Source organism: Nyctibius grandis, chromosome Z (assembly GCF_013368605.1).
Source record: "Nyctibius grandis isolate bNycGra1 chromosome Z, bNycGra1.pri, whole genome shotgun sequence".
NCBI classification, from domain to species: Eukaryota; Metazoa; Chordata; class Aves; order Nyctibiiformes; family Nyctibiidae; genus Nyctibius; species Nyctibius grandis.
The window spans coordinates 67,596,819-67,612,683 of NC_090695.1; the positions used below are offsets into that span (position 1 = coordinate 67,596,819).

General features: G+C 35.6%; 1 protein-coding gene across 2 annotated transcripts in view; it reads right to left on the reverse strand.

Moving 5' to 3' along the window:
• Window positions 1-346: 346 nt before the first annotated feature.
• The window catches only part of LRRC2 (leucine rich repeat containing 2), a 78,678-nt gene continuing 63,159 nt past the window's right edge, over window positions 347-15,865 (reverse strand). For both annotated transcript variants that reach the window (XM_068423005.1, XM_068423004.1), the window contains 4 exons: window positions 7,789-7,934; window positions 5,480-5,635; window positions 3,467-3,603; window positions 347-1,992 (listed from right to left, as the gene is read on the reverse strand). In XM_068423005.1, the coding sequence (XP_068279106.1) occupies window positions 1,943-1,992; window positions 3,467-3,603; window positions 5,480-5,635; window positions 7,789-7,934 (489 nt within the window). In that variant the 3' untranslated portion in view covers window positions 347-1,942. The remainder of the gene's footprint in view (window positions 1,993-3,466; window positions 3,604-5,479; window positions 5,636-7,788; window positions 7,935-15,865) is intronic.

The following is a 15,865-nucleotide window of genomic DNA, read 5'->3' on the forward strand; positions in this document are numbered from 1 at the left end:
TGTTTATGCTATTGGTTTTCTTCTGAATGTTCCCCAGTTTACCTCCATCACTTTTGTCTGTGAACAGCAAAAATCTTTCAAGATTAGCAGAAATGCCAAGTACCAATACAACATCTCTATTCAAGTACCTTCTGTATATCCAACAATTCTGACACTGGAATTTGCACTGGGAACCTTTGTTTAGTTAATTTCATTTGCACCCCTAGTTTTTCTTGTTACAACTCCCATAACGGACATCTCCATTCTATAAATACAGCAGTTGTGATCTTCATTCCTATGACTTTCAGTGGACCATATTAGACAACAATAGATGTCTAGAAATAGAATTTCAAGCAATGTCAAATCAGATGTTTTACAGAAGTTTATTATATCAATGTCAATACGTAATCAACCAAATTTATAATTTGACTGAAAGTTTAGTACAGTAGTTTCAGATAGCCTAATTTCTATAAACCTACTTTGATTGCCACTATTTTATCATATTTCAGCATCTTTAGAATTAAAAAACCATGTCAGATCTTCCATTATTCTGTTTCAGATCAATGTCAAGTTTTCTTGGAGTTTTTTGAACTTTCCTTTTGTTCAAGGACTTGCTTAAAACCAGCATTAACACCTAGAGACCAACTCAAGAGGGTTTCGTTTTGGATAGTAATATAGCTGCAGGAGTTTGTGACTGGAACAAATAACACACCTGGTATTTACAAGTCCTCTTCTGTCAAAAGAATGAATGTTAAAAAGTTAAAAAGGAAAGAAAATATCAAAACCAGTATTTTTTATATGGAAGCCCTGAGGAGCACATCCTTTGTTGCTTTGTTTTTTAAATATGACTTACTTAAGTGGCACTCTACTGCACAAAACTGGACATAGCTCATCTATAATAAAAAAGCAAGATGTAAATACAATTTCCCCTAACTGCACTCATAAATTTAAGACTATTTAAATTCTTTAATTTGAGTCTAAATTCTCAAATTCTCAAGTCTTTTTAGATTAAAAAGTATTGATTTATTAAACAAAAAATATATGTAAAACTAGATTTCTGAAACTCTACAGTATATACACTTACATAATTATATATAAACAGATTATTAAATAGCAAGCAACATAACCTTTTATCCAGCAAACTCATTCTTATACAACTTGGAAAATTCCAATAAATGTCCACAAGATCCTGAAACCATTAGTAGAAGACCTTTATCATTATTTTGCTGATAGTATTTGTTCACACTGCTTAGTCCTTAAAATCTTAATACACTGCTATATCATAAGACTGCTTAGCACCGAAGTTTCAGTTGCATTGGTACTTGAATTTTCAAACAGGTTAAAGCTTATAATATGCTTGAAAAAAGCAGCAGAATTGCTACAGTTTCTATATATAAAGTTGTTGATACTTATCTAAACTGAAAATCCCGAGGAGGACAATTTCCTTGAAGAACAGAAAGTAAATGTAAAGAACTATGTATATGTTCACACTTTAAATATTGCAAAGAACTAAATGTGTTATTTGGTCTTAAGAATACAATAGATCACATTCATTTTCTAAGTTAATTCTTCCCCTCTTATAAAATCAAATCTCTTTTTAAGATGATTTGTGTTCCATTCTTTCAACTACAACATACAATGTCTTCATCCTGAGGGCATCTATGCCTGTGTATACTTTATTACAGTGAATATTTACTTTCAGAAAGTCTATATGTAAATTAGCTGCTGTTGCTGTGGACTTGAAAATAAATACGTTGATTTAAAAGGTGAAACAGTATCTTGTGAAGGCTCTGATGCTCTTTGTTTTATCTGTAGTTACTGGGAGCAACTACAGCAACAAATAAAAAAAATCATGATGATTTTGAAGTGCTTCTGGCTGTCTATGGTTTCCAGTGTTTTCTATTCAAGTGGATAAAAATAGAGTTATTCTGATATTCGCTAGTGATTTGGAGATTTTTGATCTTCAGAGCTGAAGACTAAGTAATACTTTCGTAGTATAGGAAGGAGCAGAGTCTGTGAAAAGAAAAAAAATATCTCAGACCTCAGCTATGTAATCCAGCACAAATAAACGGAGCCCTTAGCTAGAAATAGCTAGGTTTGGTTTTATTTCAAAGGCACTCTACAAGTGATCTCTGTACTATCTTTCAGAAATTCTGCTGTCTCGTATTGTACAGAAGCTATTCTGTATCCAGGCTGCTTTTCAAAAGCAGGTATTGACGTAATCTATAGCACAAGAGTTCAGAAGCAGGAAATCCAAGAGTGATTCATGATCCAACCTCAACATAAAAAACACGGAAATAAGTTTTGTCTAGGAAGGTTGAAAAGTGTATCCCTGGGCTGCTTTGCCCCAAAGGATTATAAAGCTGGCCTGGGCTTGACAGGGCCAAATGCAGATTTCAGGCAGCCTGGCAGCTGTTATCTTAGTCTCCTCATTTAGCAAGTAAGTAAATACAACTCCACCACTACATATTTCATGAGCATCTCTAAAGCCAAATTATGATCTCAGTTTTTCCTCCATTCATTCTCTCCATTGTAACCACTATTTCTGCCATTATTAGAATCTGGCACTGTTATAGCAGACTTCACTTTAGAAGACTTCACTTTAGAAGCAGACAGCTTGAATACTCAAGTGTGCAGCGTATGGACATTAAGGAAAAAAGTCCAGTATCAGAACATGAAAAGTATGCTGTGGCCATATCCTGTGGCCTTCCTTTACATTTCTCTTTTACTAGGTCTTATAGGACCACGATATAGACCACTTACATGAAATGCAAGGAATGAAAATATGCCATAAGATTCATTGCACAAAAAATTCATTTCTACACACAAACTCTCAAAGAGATTTAAACAGAGCCTATAGGGTATTTTGGCTCACAGAAACTTTTCCGTGTTTCCTAAGACGTTTTACTAAACAAGACTCAAGAGACTGACAGGTACTTAATTATGGTAAACATAAGACAGAACAGCAAAATAAAATAATATTTAAACTTTCAGGTGCTGGCAATAGACAAAAGCAGTGATTTCGCTACGATAATTTTACAGTGGTTAAGCAGTTAGTACATTGATACAGATATACTGTTGAAGAATGTTCTATGCATGCAAAGAGCATTTCATATATACACTGTGTTTCTTTTTGAGGAGGAGAAGCACTTCTGCAGGAATTCAAAACTGCCAATGCTAATCCCAAGAGAGGTACGTAAATCTGGAGAATGAGGATAATCATTGCATACATTATCATTGAATTAAGGTAATGCATGTACAAACACCATTAATTTTGTATACATTTGCTCAATATCAAGTGTTTTAGTTAGGGCCCAAACTTTTAACAAAACACATTCAACTTTTTCACTTTTAGTCTTATTTAATACCATAATAGACAATTATAGTTTAAGGATATATTTCTTGCATGCTTAAAAATTAATGTTCCCAATGTATGTCTGCATTTATATCCAAGGTAGCAGGACATTTGCTGCAAGATTACACATACCTCTTTCCTTTAGGTCTTCAATGTATGCTTTCATAAACTCTTTCTCAAATTGCTCTCGTTCACGTTCACTTTCTGTAATTTCTTCCGTGTCTTCACATACAATGGTTTCAACTGGGCTGTCCTTAAGACTTATGAATCTAGAGAGAGATTAACACAAGAACAGATGCAACAGGCTTCTGAACATCACTGGCCAACATGAATAACATTTTAGGAGTTGCTACTACAGCCAGAAGGGGAAACGTAATGAACATTTGATTCTGTGATTTTGTGATTCTGTGATTTGCTTAATTTTTGCATTATGGCAGTTAGGGTCCATCTATTATTAGAAATAAAGATTTCAAATGGCACTTTTTCTATACTCCACTTTCCATATAGAAATGATCAGATTTATCTCTTTTTTTTCACCTATCTAAATATATCATTCTTTGTAATAACAGGTATATTTCTTTATTATGGGACTTCTGATAGACTACACTGTAGTTTCACATCTGCTAATGAGCAGTTATGAACTCCATCCTAACAACATTGCCTAGCAATCTGGAATTTTGCTGGTTTCACTCAGCTGACAATATGTATCTCCGTTTTGTCATTGTTGTTATGTTGCTTCTATTTTACAATGCATGACTGGATGTGCATTATGCCGTATTTGAAAATTTCCTAAAGCTACACATTTCAGGTGAAAAACTAGATGGTTACATAAACAACTTACAGAATGTGCAAATTAAGTGCACAGTATTCTGAAAATCTCTGATGATATTACGACTCCAAAAAGGAAAAAAAATCTATAAAATTGTTACTTTCAAAAGAACAAATGTTCCAACAAATTATATGGCTTTTTAAAATCTCATTAATTGCTAGGAGTTTGTGGTTGGTTAACCATGGCTGGCCAGGTGCCCCCAAGCAGGTCTCTCACTCCTCCTTTTCAACAGGACAAGGGGAGAATATAAGATTAAAAAGTCATAGGTTAAGATAAAGACAGCTTAATGAAGAAAAGCAAAAGCTGTACATGGAAGCAGAGCAAAGCACTAAAAAAAAAATATTCTCTACTTCTCACCAACAGGCAATATCCAGCCACTTCCCAGGAAGTAGGGACTCAATACATGTAGAGGTTGCTTTGGAAGACAAACACCTTAATAACAAATGTCCCACCTCCCTTCTCCTTTCTCCTAGCTCTTATTGCTGAGCATGATGTCACATGGTTTGGAATATCCCTTTGGTTAGTTTAAGTCAGCTGTCCCAGCTATGTCCCCTCACAATGCCTTGCTCGTCCTCAGCCTACTGGCCTTTGTGGGGGAGGGTTGGAGCAACAGCCTTGATGCTGCAGGAGCACTGCTCAACAGTAGTCAAAAACTTTGGTGTGTTATTAACCCTATTCTAGCTACAAATACAAAGCCCAGAGCTATTAAGGGCTGCTATGAGGAAAGTTAACTTCATCTCAGCCAGACCTAGTATAGAGTCTCAAAAGGTTTCATAAACTAAGACCTGAACACTGCCTGCAGAAATGCAAGATCATTTGTAATTGCAGACTAAAAAGGCCTTTAGTCTTATCCTGCATGCAGTAACAAGGTGCTATTTCACAACAAAGTATATAAACTACAAAACTCATGTGACACTATTCAGCCTTTTAAATAGCCATGTCTACCACTCCCAGCAGCATACTTTTGACAGCACTGAGCTTATCAGCAACTAACTGCCAGACTACTGGTCCTGCTCTGGGGCATGGCTTTGCAGCTCCAGAGTTACAGCCACTATGACCAGGTCTACACAGGAATAGCAGTTTAGGCATACAGATGCATGATGTGGGGAATTGGCTGATGAAAATCAGAAAGCTGTGGATCCTCTGCAATTCCCTTAAGGAAATTCCTTAAGCCCTCCTTAAGGGCTCTGATATAAATTGGATCAGAATTTAACCACTAGGCAGAGTAGAAACTGATGTTTGTGAAAGTATTTCTCCTGGGTGCATCTACCTTATCTACTTAAGAACATAGTCCTTTCTCTCTCACTTTTACTTACTTTAAACCTGTGGTTGACTCACAGACGGCTGTGGGTATCTCAACCAGGTCATCACCACTGACAACAAGTAAACTGAGCTTTGGCATATTGACCAGAGCTCGTGGAAGATAAGTCAGCTTGTTTTTCTGTAGGAGAAGCGTCTGCAGTTGATCTAACCTGTAAAATATAGAAGGTAAAGATAACTTAAAATATTTATTTCAGACAGGAGCATCTATCCAAAATAGCAATACAGTCTTAATCTTGTGTAAAAGAAAACCGATTACATGCACCATCTTTGGCTTCTCCAAAATTGCTTGTACCACACTGTCACAAATTGTCATCAACTTTAATGGAAATTTCCAGTCATGGTTCAACATTATAGATATTAATAGCATACCTCTGACAAGTACTCAGAAGCATGCCCAAGACAAAATGTTACAAAAATTACTGTGCTTTCATACAGAAAATGTTGACAGAATATGATATAAAGCCTCACCATGTGTAGCCTGGAACTAATGAAAAATACAGGTCACCAGCTCACACCTTTGCTGGTTTCTATGAACTAGATACTTCCATCTTAGGCAGCATATTCCTATCTATTGTTTTTCACTAGTAATTAGTACTGTGGGGAGCAAGAGAAAGACCAGCTCCTGGTCATATGGCTCTTGCAAGCTGTTTCACCGACATCAATTTGATCACAATGTTTTGCGGAGGAAGGCATTGGGCTTCTGTTGCTTTATTTCCCCTCATTTTTCCTAATACAATAGTAATTTGTGGCTGAGCATTTATTCCTTGGAGTAGATAAAAGACAAAAAGCATAGCAAACTAATGAAAGAAGTTTGATTGCTTGCAAGCCTAAAACACTTGCAGGCTCTTGTTTATCAGGTCTATATGGTTTGTTTGAATTCAGTGGAAGATATTAATTAAGGCATCAGTTTACTGCCAACTCCCCTTTTTTAATCACAGACTTCATGGTAGTTCACTGAGATTCTTCAGCACTACAGGCACTGAAATCATGAGTCTGAATATGACTGTCAGTTTACTGGGGCAGGGGGGAGCAGATAGCCTGACATTTTCTAGTCTTCAGAATGCACATGAGCCCAAAAGATCTCAAAATTCAAAACCCAAATTCAAACAAAGAAAACCTTATTTTGTGGTGTCTGATTATGATGCTTTAGTATCAAGCCTGGCAACTCAGTATGAAATGGAGAAGATGAAACGTAGAAAAGAAATATTTGGGAGATAGTTAAATATGTATAGGTCACGGGGAAAAAATGACCCTTAAGCTGAGTGAATATCCTTCCATAAAATAAAAAAATCCTTTTAGAAGCTCATTGAAGTTAATCAAACCTCTGCTTAGATCCCCTGGAAAAAAATGGCAGGTTTATGCTCTTGTGGCTAATGTATGTGAATTACTAATACAAATTAAAACTCCAGCCCTGCTGTCAGAGAAATCTGTGATTACACACTGTCCCAGAAAAGTATTTTTGCCTACCAATAAAGGTCTTGTGAAAGTTAAGCTTGAATGCATTTTCTGTGAAGTTTCTTCTGCTTCGGGGATCTCTATTCCCAGATCAATAAACAATCCATTTTTTTTTAATAAATGTTATTTAATATGTGTTTTGATTTTCTTAGGTCTGTGTAAAGTTTTATAAACCAAGTTACAACAGGACTCCAGAGTGAATAGGCCCAGGGATAAGAAAAGTGCTTTCTCAGCCTAGTAAGTCCCATTAAAGTGATCAGCATGTTTTTTTAAAAAACTAGCTCTAGTGGATCTCTAAATTGAGAGAGTGAGTGTATGTGTGCATATGCATATATAATTCTAAGTAGGAGGGAAGAATTGTCTGTGGGTTTTTTAATCTTATCAATGTTTTTCTGCTTTACTGCCAAAGTTTACCAGGCTATTTCAGTAACTTAAATATGCTTTAGTTCATCTTTCCCTCCACCTCACCTACACTCCAGAGAGACACTGCTGCTAACTCCATATGGTGAGTCTTCTTTGCAGAGTATGCCCCATGAACTTCCCAAATAACAATGCCTGGATATAATGACAAATTACCACAAATGCAGAGAAAATGTAATTAGTTAACTGAACAGTAGAGGCACTGATGGTTCAATCTGCCATCAATGAGCTAGAAAATGTAGTTTCTGTTCTCTGACCAAGTCCATCAATAACAACGGTAAAGTTTACATGCAAAACTATCTGATGCATTTCCAAATGTGAATTTTTCATGTGATTTTTTTCATTAATGGTATCGCTTGGATTCTTGTTACTTTCTAGATTTGCTTTATAGTTCATAAGCCTGTCAATTAATTAAAACACAAACTACCTGTCTATGTCTTCTGGGAGATCTTTCAGGTTGTTGCTGCTAATATCCAACCACTGCAAATTAGACATCCGGAGTACACAAATTGGAATAGAATGGAACTTGTTTGCTGACATGTCCACAACCGTGACTTGTTTCAGGTTACTTAGCTAGAAAGAAGTGGTGCTTTATTTTAGTGACATTTTGCAAAATACAAGAAGACACTTCATTCATCAAACATTCTTATTCCTTTCAAAACACTTAGAAAAATAAGAATTGCATGATTTTTTAACTCAACTTTTTGCCAGACTTATCTCTTAGTCATCATTTTATAGGAAAAAGGATTTCAGAAATAACTACCTCCCAAAATGTTCATCACCTTTCTAACACTGTCATGGTATTGAATGAAATTTACATTCTAAAAAATCCTATTGTTTCAGACAGCACCAAGACTGGAACTAGACAATGACTTGGTTCCTTCCTAGAATATAGATGAACTAAGTTCTGAAGTGACAAAACACTGTTTTCATAATTAATAGATGCCAGGTTACCATTCTCAAAATCAGAGATTTTGTAACTCCCATCAAAAACACATAGATTTCCTTTGCTATAACTCTGTCATGCACTGAGAGTGTACTGCTGGAAGACCCTTACAAAATGAAGCTGCCAATTTAAGCCAACAGAAAATTTGGTCCAATATTTTTCAAAGATCTTTAAAAATACATCTTCCATACTCCAAACTAAATATATAATAAGGGGCACTAGAGCTTTTGATTTGAATATTTTTCAAAGGAAATACATTTTTAAGTAATAAACCTTTAACACAATGAAAGTTAACTATAAATGTAAAACATACCTGTTAAGGAAATAAATGTGTTAAATAAAGCTCTCTGTGTACTGAATCAATTATTCACACTACCAGTGTGTAGTGGTAAAACTATACAGCTAGCTAAAGGGAATGTCAACGGAGTATAAATGCTAACCAAAAAAGTACTTTAGAATGGAAATTATGTCTCTGAGTATCCTGGTTTGGCCTAAAACAGACCAATTTTCCTTTCAGTGATTTTTACTTTCAGCTAAGTCTCTTATAAGTAACTGCACTTTCTGAAACTAACCGTGACACTGAGCTTCTAATCATACGTCACGATCACAGTCTAGCTCTACAGATCCTGATACAGAAGAGAAAATACAAAAAAAATTTCATTGGTCTTTGCCTGGAGGTTTCTTACAATGTAGAAAATAATTAGGAACAAAAAACCCCAAACCAAATATATTTTCCGCTTCCAAAGTGAGTGAAATGCAAGCAACAGCATAAATTATGAAAAAAATAGAAAGTAATAATATAACTTCTGAATTCTTGAGAAGGATTTTTAAGTATTATTCTTTAAGAATCAAGTCCTGCTTTGTTATGTTTTATGGCCAAACTTCTTCTTACTGAAATATTGCCAGAGTTTCATCTTAGTTTGACCCTTGCCATTTAAAATGCTCGCATTCACATCTTGGTGCTGTGTCAGGACCAGTTTGGTTTGGGATTTTTTGGTGAGGTTGTTTTTGTTTGTAATGTGTGGGGATTTTGTTTGGTTGGTTTTATTGTTTTGTTTTGTCTAGATATAACCTCATAATTCTGCCAGACCTCAAAACTTGGGGAAATCTTTTAGGGGAGATTTACTGAAGTTATCATATTACAAATGACTACACAATTAAGTTTACCTTTTAAAAACATAATAGCGGTTCAGAGTTTCTCAAGTCAAAGTTACAATTTCAAAATCTGCCACCACTGCATTAAAACAGCCTTGGTGAGACATTACCATGGAAATCACAGAATCACAGAATCAATATGGTTGGAAGAGACCTCTGGGATCATCAAGTCCAACCGTTGCCCTGACACCACCCTGTCAACTAGACCATGGCACTGAGTGCCATGTCCAGTCTTTTCTTAAACACATCCAGAGATGGTGACTCCACCACCTCCCTGGGCAGCCCATTCCAATGTCTAATAACCCTTTCTGAAAAGAAATTCTTCCTAATGTCCAACCTGAACCTTCCCTGGCGAAGCTTGAGGCTGTGTCCTCTTGTCCTATCGTTAGTTGCCCGGGAGAATATCTCACTCCCTATTCAGAATAGGCAAGTACACATTTTATTTTGACACTTCTCATTTCCAAACCATTTTGTCATTTTGAGGACTGACTACTAACAACTCACTCGCTCCTATCCTGTAAATTTTCCAAATACTGAATCTTTTGTCCACAAAACAGAACCTCCCTTTGAACAACAAAAGCAGAGTGACTCTTCTAGATCGTAGCAATGAGAGAATAGACAAAATAATTGGCACCATCTTTACCCTGCATTTAATTTGTGGTTTCAAATTATTGTCACAATTTCAAATCCCAAGCAAATATTTCAAGTTTCTCTGCACTCAGAACAATTTGCTAAAACTGCTGATACATTTCTTTCAAAAAACTCTCCCCTAAAGGAATTTAGCAGGCATAGAATTAAAACAATGTCCCACAGGCTTAAATGCCACCCAAAATGTTCTCAAACCATCCCCAAAGAAGAAAAGCCACAGTCTCTAAACACTAAGTGACACATTATTTTGAAATAAACTGACATCACTGCTCATCCAAGTTCCTAAACACTTTGCTTTCACATGCAGTCACCTGTCATGTTGAAATAACTTGGTAACATTAACACTAGGTGGCAAAACGATATTTTTTTAACAGCAGTAACTTGTTTTATACGTTTTCCTGAAAGTGCTTTATTGTGTTAAATATTAAGAGTAACATTAATATAGCAGTATTTTTTTTAATAAACAGAGCTGTTTCTGCCATTTTCATATAGTATTGAAAATCAACTGTTTTAATACTTGATTAGATGACAACCTACATTTTTCAGGAGTTTGCACGCTCATAAAAATGTACCAACAGAATATAAGGCCGTGGACTATCTTGATATAAAGTCTGGTTCAGCATGCTACAGCATGATTATATTGTGTAAGCTGCAAGCCCTCAGTACTTGTTCTTTTAGAGTAATATTTAAGAAAACCTGTCCATTTTCTATAGTATGTTGAAATCTAATGGAGTTTTTATTTAATCTGTCTCTGATATGTTACCAACACACACCTATGGCATATGATGCATTGGAAATTATAGAAAATATAATATATAGATGCCAAAGAAAACCCTGTGTATTTTATTTCTTCTTGAAGGACTGATGGATTCTTGCACCTTTTATAACATTTCATTTTCAAAAAAAGCATGGCTCCCTAATCATTTTTATGTTAAAATTTATTTTTGCTTAATGTTGATTTTTGCTATCTTCCTCTATTATGTGACTTTGAATCAATCAGTATATAGGCTTTATACAAGTTCCATTTTAAAAAATAGCTATATTTGATAGCCTAGCTAGCTGGACCCACTTGTTGTGGTCCTTATGTTTAATCACTGTTGTCATTTTTATTTGACAAACTGCCCCATTTTGCTTATCTTAATAATTTTGTTCATAGAAATAATCCAGATAACATTGTAGAACTCCACTGCTTCTCTTTCCCTCTGACAGTTAAACCTTCAGGTGAAAGAAAAGGACACCATGTCCTGGGCTGAACAAGTTATTTGATTAATGGATGTGGTTTTATTTCTGTTCTGCTTTTTGCCATGAAAAGGATTTACTGATAAGGTTGCATGCAAGTTTATCATGAATTGCCTACTACTTAGCATCAACAAATGAAAAGGTGTGAAGTCATGTCAAGCCTTACCACAAAAGTACTGTATTTTTCAATTACATGTAAACTTTCTGTGACAGAAACAGCATCCCATCAAAGTCAATGTATGACAAGACATACAATGGATCAACCTGGAAATGTCTATCAATACACTACAAACGTGATTTTGCTCAGAAATTTCAGACTCAGTGAATTCAAAGAAAATTTATACCGCTTCAGTAGGATCAGGTTATCACATACGCAGTCTCCCAAAACACATAGATTAGCAGTCAGCATCTCTTTAGCTTGTTGAAAGCAGTACAGTGTATATATGACAAAGGAGCACCCTGGGTGTAAACTGCACAGTTGCCCACTTAGATCTTATACATTCAAATAAAATCCTCAACTTTTTTTTCACAGAGCTGTAAGTGTATAGAAACTGATTCTATAATCTCATTGACGTTCCTGGAGAGAAAGAACCAATTAAAGAAACAGAGTACAAGCATCTTTAGAGGCAGAAGATATCTTTCATGAATATATACTTGTATATTTATAGACCCCTCCACCATCAGAATTCCAAACTGGACTCTTAAACTTGAGGAGGCAAAGGCGTTTATCAGTCAACCCCATCCCTTAGTAATGGGGTACTTGTTCATGTATTTTGTGGCAAAACCGTCTGAAGTATAAAAATGCATGACTGCAAACAGTACTTCATTTGACAATAACATCATCATCTAAATCCAAGAAATGTATGTGGAAGCAAGTCTTCATCCAAATAGCATTATTCTCATTTTGCAATGCTAAAATCATAAATCTTTTGCAGAGTTAATCCACAAACAGGTGCAGTTATTCTGATGCCAAACAATTTACTTGCAAGTTTAACATCATCCCTTTTCATCTTTGGACTTTTACCATCATTCAAACACCTCATGTTTAAAGTGTAAGAGAGTAATTATAGCTATGATAATCTTCTAAGCATAAAAAGTTCATAGAAAAGGACTTTGCTTTTTATTGGAGTGGTTTTTTGTATACACAAACATTTCATCAGGTCTGCAAGGAATGAGAAATCTGGATGCATACGCAATATTCACAAAAATATCACGTATTGATCATTCACAGGTGATTGAAGAATCACATAGCAATAAGAGCAGGACTATCTTCACACAGTTAAAATCCTTAAGAATGTGGATCATGTGTTTAAGTATAGGAGTTGTTCCAAGGCAATAGATGACTCATGTTCATGAAATTAAGTACCTGATTAATGATTTTCTGAACTGAAGCCAAAACAAGTCTGCTGTCTCAAAAAATAAATTTATGTTGATTAGTTACATTAAATTTTCATAGTATTACTGCTTCAGCTACACACAATCTGCATATAGTATTGCACTTTGCCATCATAAAGTCATCTCATCTTCAAATCTCCAAAACGTGTAAATTAAGGATATGCAGTAGAAGGGAAAATGAGGCTCTACCAAAAGTCAATTACAAGTTTCTCATCAACTTAAATGGATCCAGTAACTCACGTTGGGTGCATACTCTTCATATGCTTTAATTAAAACCATTAGAAGAAGAAGAGCAGCAATGTCAGTAGCACACAGGCATTAACTGACCTCTCCAGAATGTTGGGGTAGGAAGTATCCTTTGGATATATCAAAAGAACCTTTTAAGATATATTCTGTTCGTTCACCAAGAGATGACCAAAATTGCTCACTTTCACAACAGAACAGAGACAAAGCCAAAAACTTTTTTAATTTCTGCTCCAAGATGCAACAGCAATTGAAGAGATACTATTCAAATGGTACCATCTTAATTATGATTTAAACATATACAACAATGCTGTTTTGCCATGACAATACACTGCAGCCTGTGAAGTTACTCTTCTGATTTTAAATCTGAGTATGTTCATTTGAGCTCATTTTGAAACCCAGAGTAAAACACTAGTCGCCAAAGTAGTGCGAGGGGAAAATACCCAAAAGAGAAGGAAATTTTATTCTGTAGCAAGTCAAAAAATATATTGTAAACAAGGATGACAATAAAAAGAAAGAACTATAACACACTGGTTGATTATTTTGTTTTACAGTGACAAAATAGTAACCATTCACTTAAAAGAAAAAAAAAATACCAAGGATATTTGAAGATAAAATATCAGTAGAAAAAAAACAGGTAACTGCATAATATTCACAGAAACAAAATAAATGAGAAAAATTATCTGAGAAAAACATTCAAGTGAAACTATGAATGTGGTCCTACGACTCTAACCTATTACAGTAGCACCATTTTGATGACTGATGATGAAATCATTTCACCTTATGTATATTGATGCTGGACAATGACAACAGCTTTCTACACCAGGTTGAACAGATACAGCCTGATAAACCTGGAAACAAGACTTTCATACAATGTCAGCCAGAAATCAGCTTGCTTGTAACTACAAATGGGAGCCAGAATATTAAGGGGAAAAAGACATTCTGACTCCAGCAGCACAGGTCAGAAAGATTATGATCTGTGAGCTGCCTCCTATGGTACCAGGAATAAGCATCTCCATGAGTTTTTGCTTTGCAAGCAAAATTTTACAAACAAATCTACATTTCTATGGTAGAACTTCTTTTTGCCCTGGCACAGAATGACTTCACTAAAATGAAAAATGTTCTTGCCTACTGTGGTGCAGGGCACCAGAGCAGTTTGACAAATGCCACTAATTGGCTACCAAGCAGGAGAACTCTGCGACTTGGAACTGGATATATCCATTCTTGAAGCAGGAGTTTCGTGAAGAAAATCCGAAAATTCAGGAAAGTCACAAAGGAGATATGTCTTTTTTGCACTCTGTGACATACCTGGTCTGGAATTACACCTTATCTCATTGAGTAAACTGTTGCAAAATATCTGTCATCAAAATTATTTTTCTTTTAATGCCACAGACTACATGTGCATGACACAGATTGTACACAAACCTACAACTGAGAACACTGTCAACAATTGAACACAACAGTTCACAGCTTTGTGGCTTGCCAGGATTATAGTAAATTTTCTCTCCCTCCTTTCATTTCTCATAGTGCTGTTAGATACATGTGGGTGTTTTTTATATACTTTCTTTAAGGTGGGGACAAACCTAACTGGAAAATTTTTGAGTTCATCTCTTCTCAAAGGATTCTTTTTTTCTATATAATAACAATATTTCTAGGAGGCTTTACGTCTTGCTCTGATAAAAACATGTAAAAATAGGAAATATAGCTAATATTAGTAAAAGACTCAGATATGGGAGAGATCTTTTCCTGGCCTGGACAAGAAAGCTGAGGAATGGCACATACGTTGCACATGCAGTGCGGGAAGCGGGGTTTGAACAAACACACATTTGGCTACTTTCTGAGAAATTGTTTGTGCTATTAAGAACATGAGGCTATGACTTCTTGCGGTTTCTAGTGATCCATTGCTATTTTGCACTACTCCATTCAGGCTGTGTCCAAGTAACCTGGGTGTGTCCAAGTAATTTAAGGTGTTAAATTATTATTGTTCTTTTTGAGGGTCTCCTAATAAAATATATCTGAATACTTATTCATATACTTACTTATGGAAGCTTGTAATGAATCTGGGCTTTCAAGACTCATTTTGCAGGAAGAATTCCCCTGATGTGGAATTTACAGAGACCTGGCATAGGCACTGGACACATTGCAACCCTTCAGTAATACCACCCAGCCATATGGTCTTTGGTACTGCCCCACAGATGAGAACACAGCAAGCCTGCAAACCTCATCTGCTTTTTACTAGTAATTCTTTAAAATTTCTTTTCTTTTTTTTTTTTCTTATACACTAATGAAGCACTTGTTGAAATTGTCTTTCTAAAAAACAAAAAAAAATTGCCTGCATAGAAAATATTTGGCCAGGTCACCAGTGTAGCCAAGAAGCTCCTATATTTTAGGCAAGCTTCTAGGTCTAAATTACATCAGGAGCTCTTCCATCAACTCAGAGTACCTCAGGAAGAGGTAGGAACAAATACAGCTGAAGGCTTGGCCCATAATGCTCCCTGGATTGCTAAAATTTGTCCTGTCTCTCTTAAAAAACAAGGAAAAGATGTCTAATAAAATCAGTCATCTGACTTGTCCCATCACAGTTACTCAGAAGATAAATTGTCTAATATTGGGTTTCATGGTACTGAAACAGTATAAGCTCAGATACACTTTACACTTTTTCTTGCGTCCTATAACAAAATAAGCAGCTTCCAAATCAGTGTTTAACTACCCAGTCCCCTTCAGATTTTGTCCAAGCAACTTATCTTTGCTTAGTTACACTTTGCTGCTGGAGTCATATACTCCCCTTGTAATTTTTTAATAGTAAACAACAAAAAACATCTGCATATTTGTGTGTATCATGTGCAGTGCCAGATATTTTCTGTGAACATGACATTTT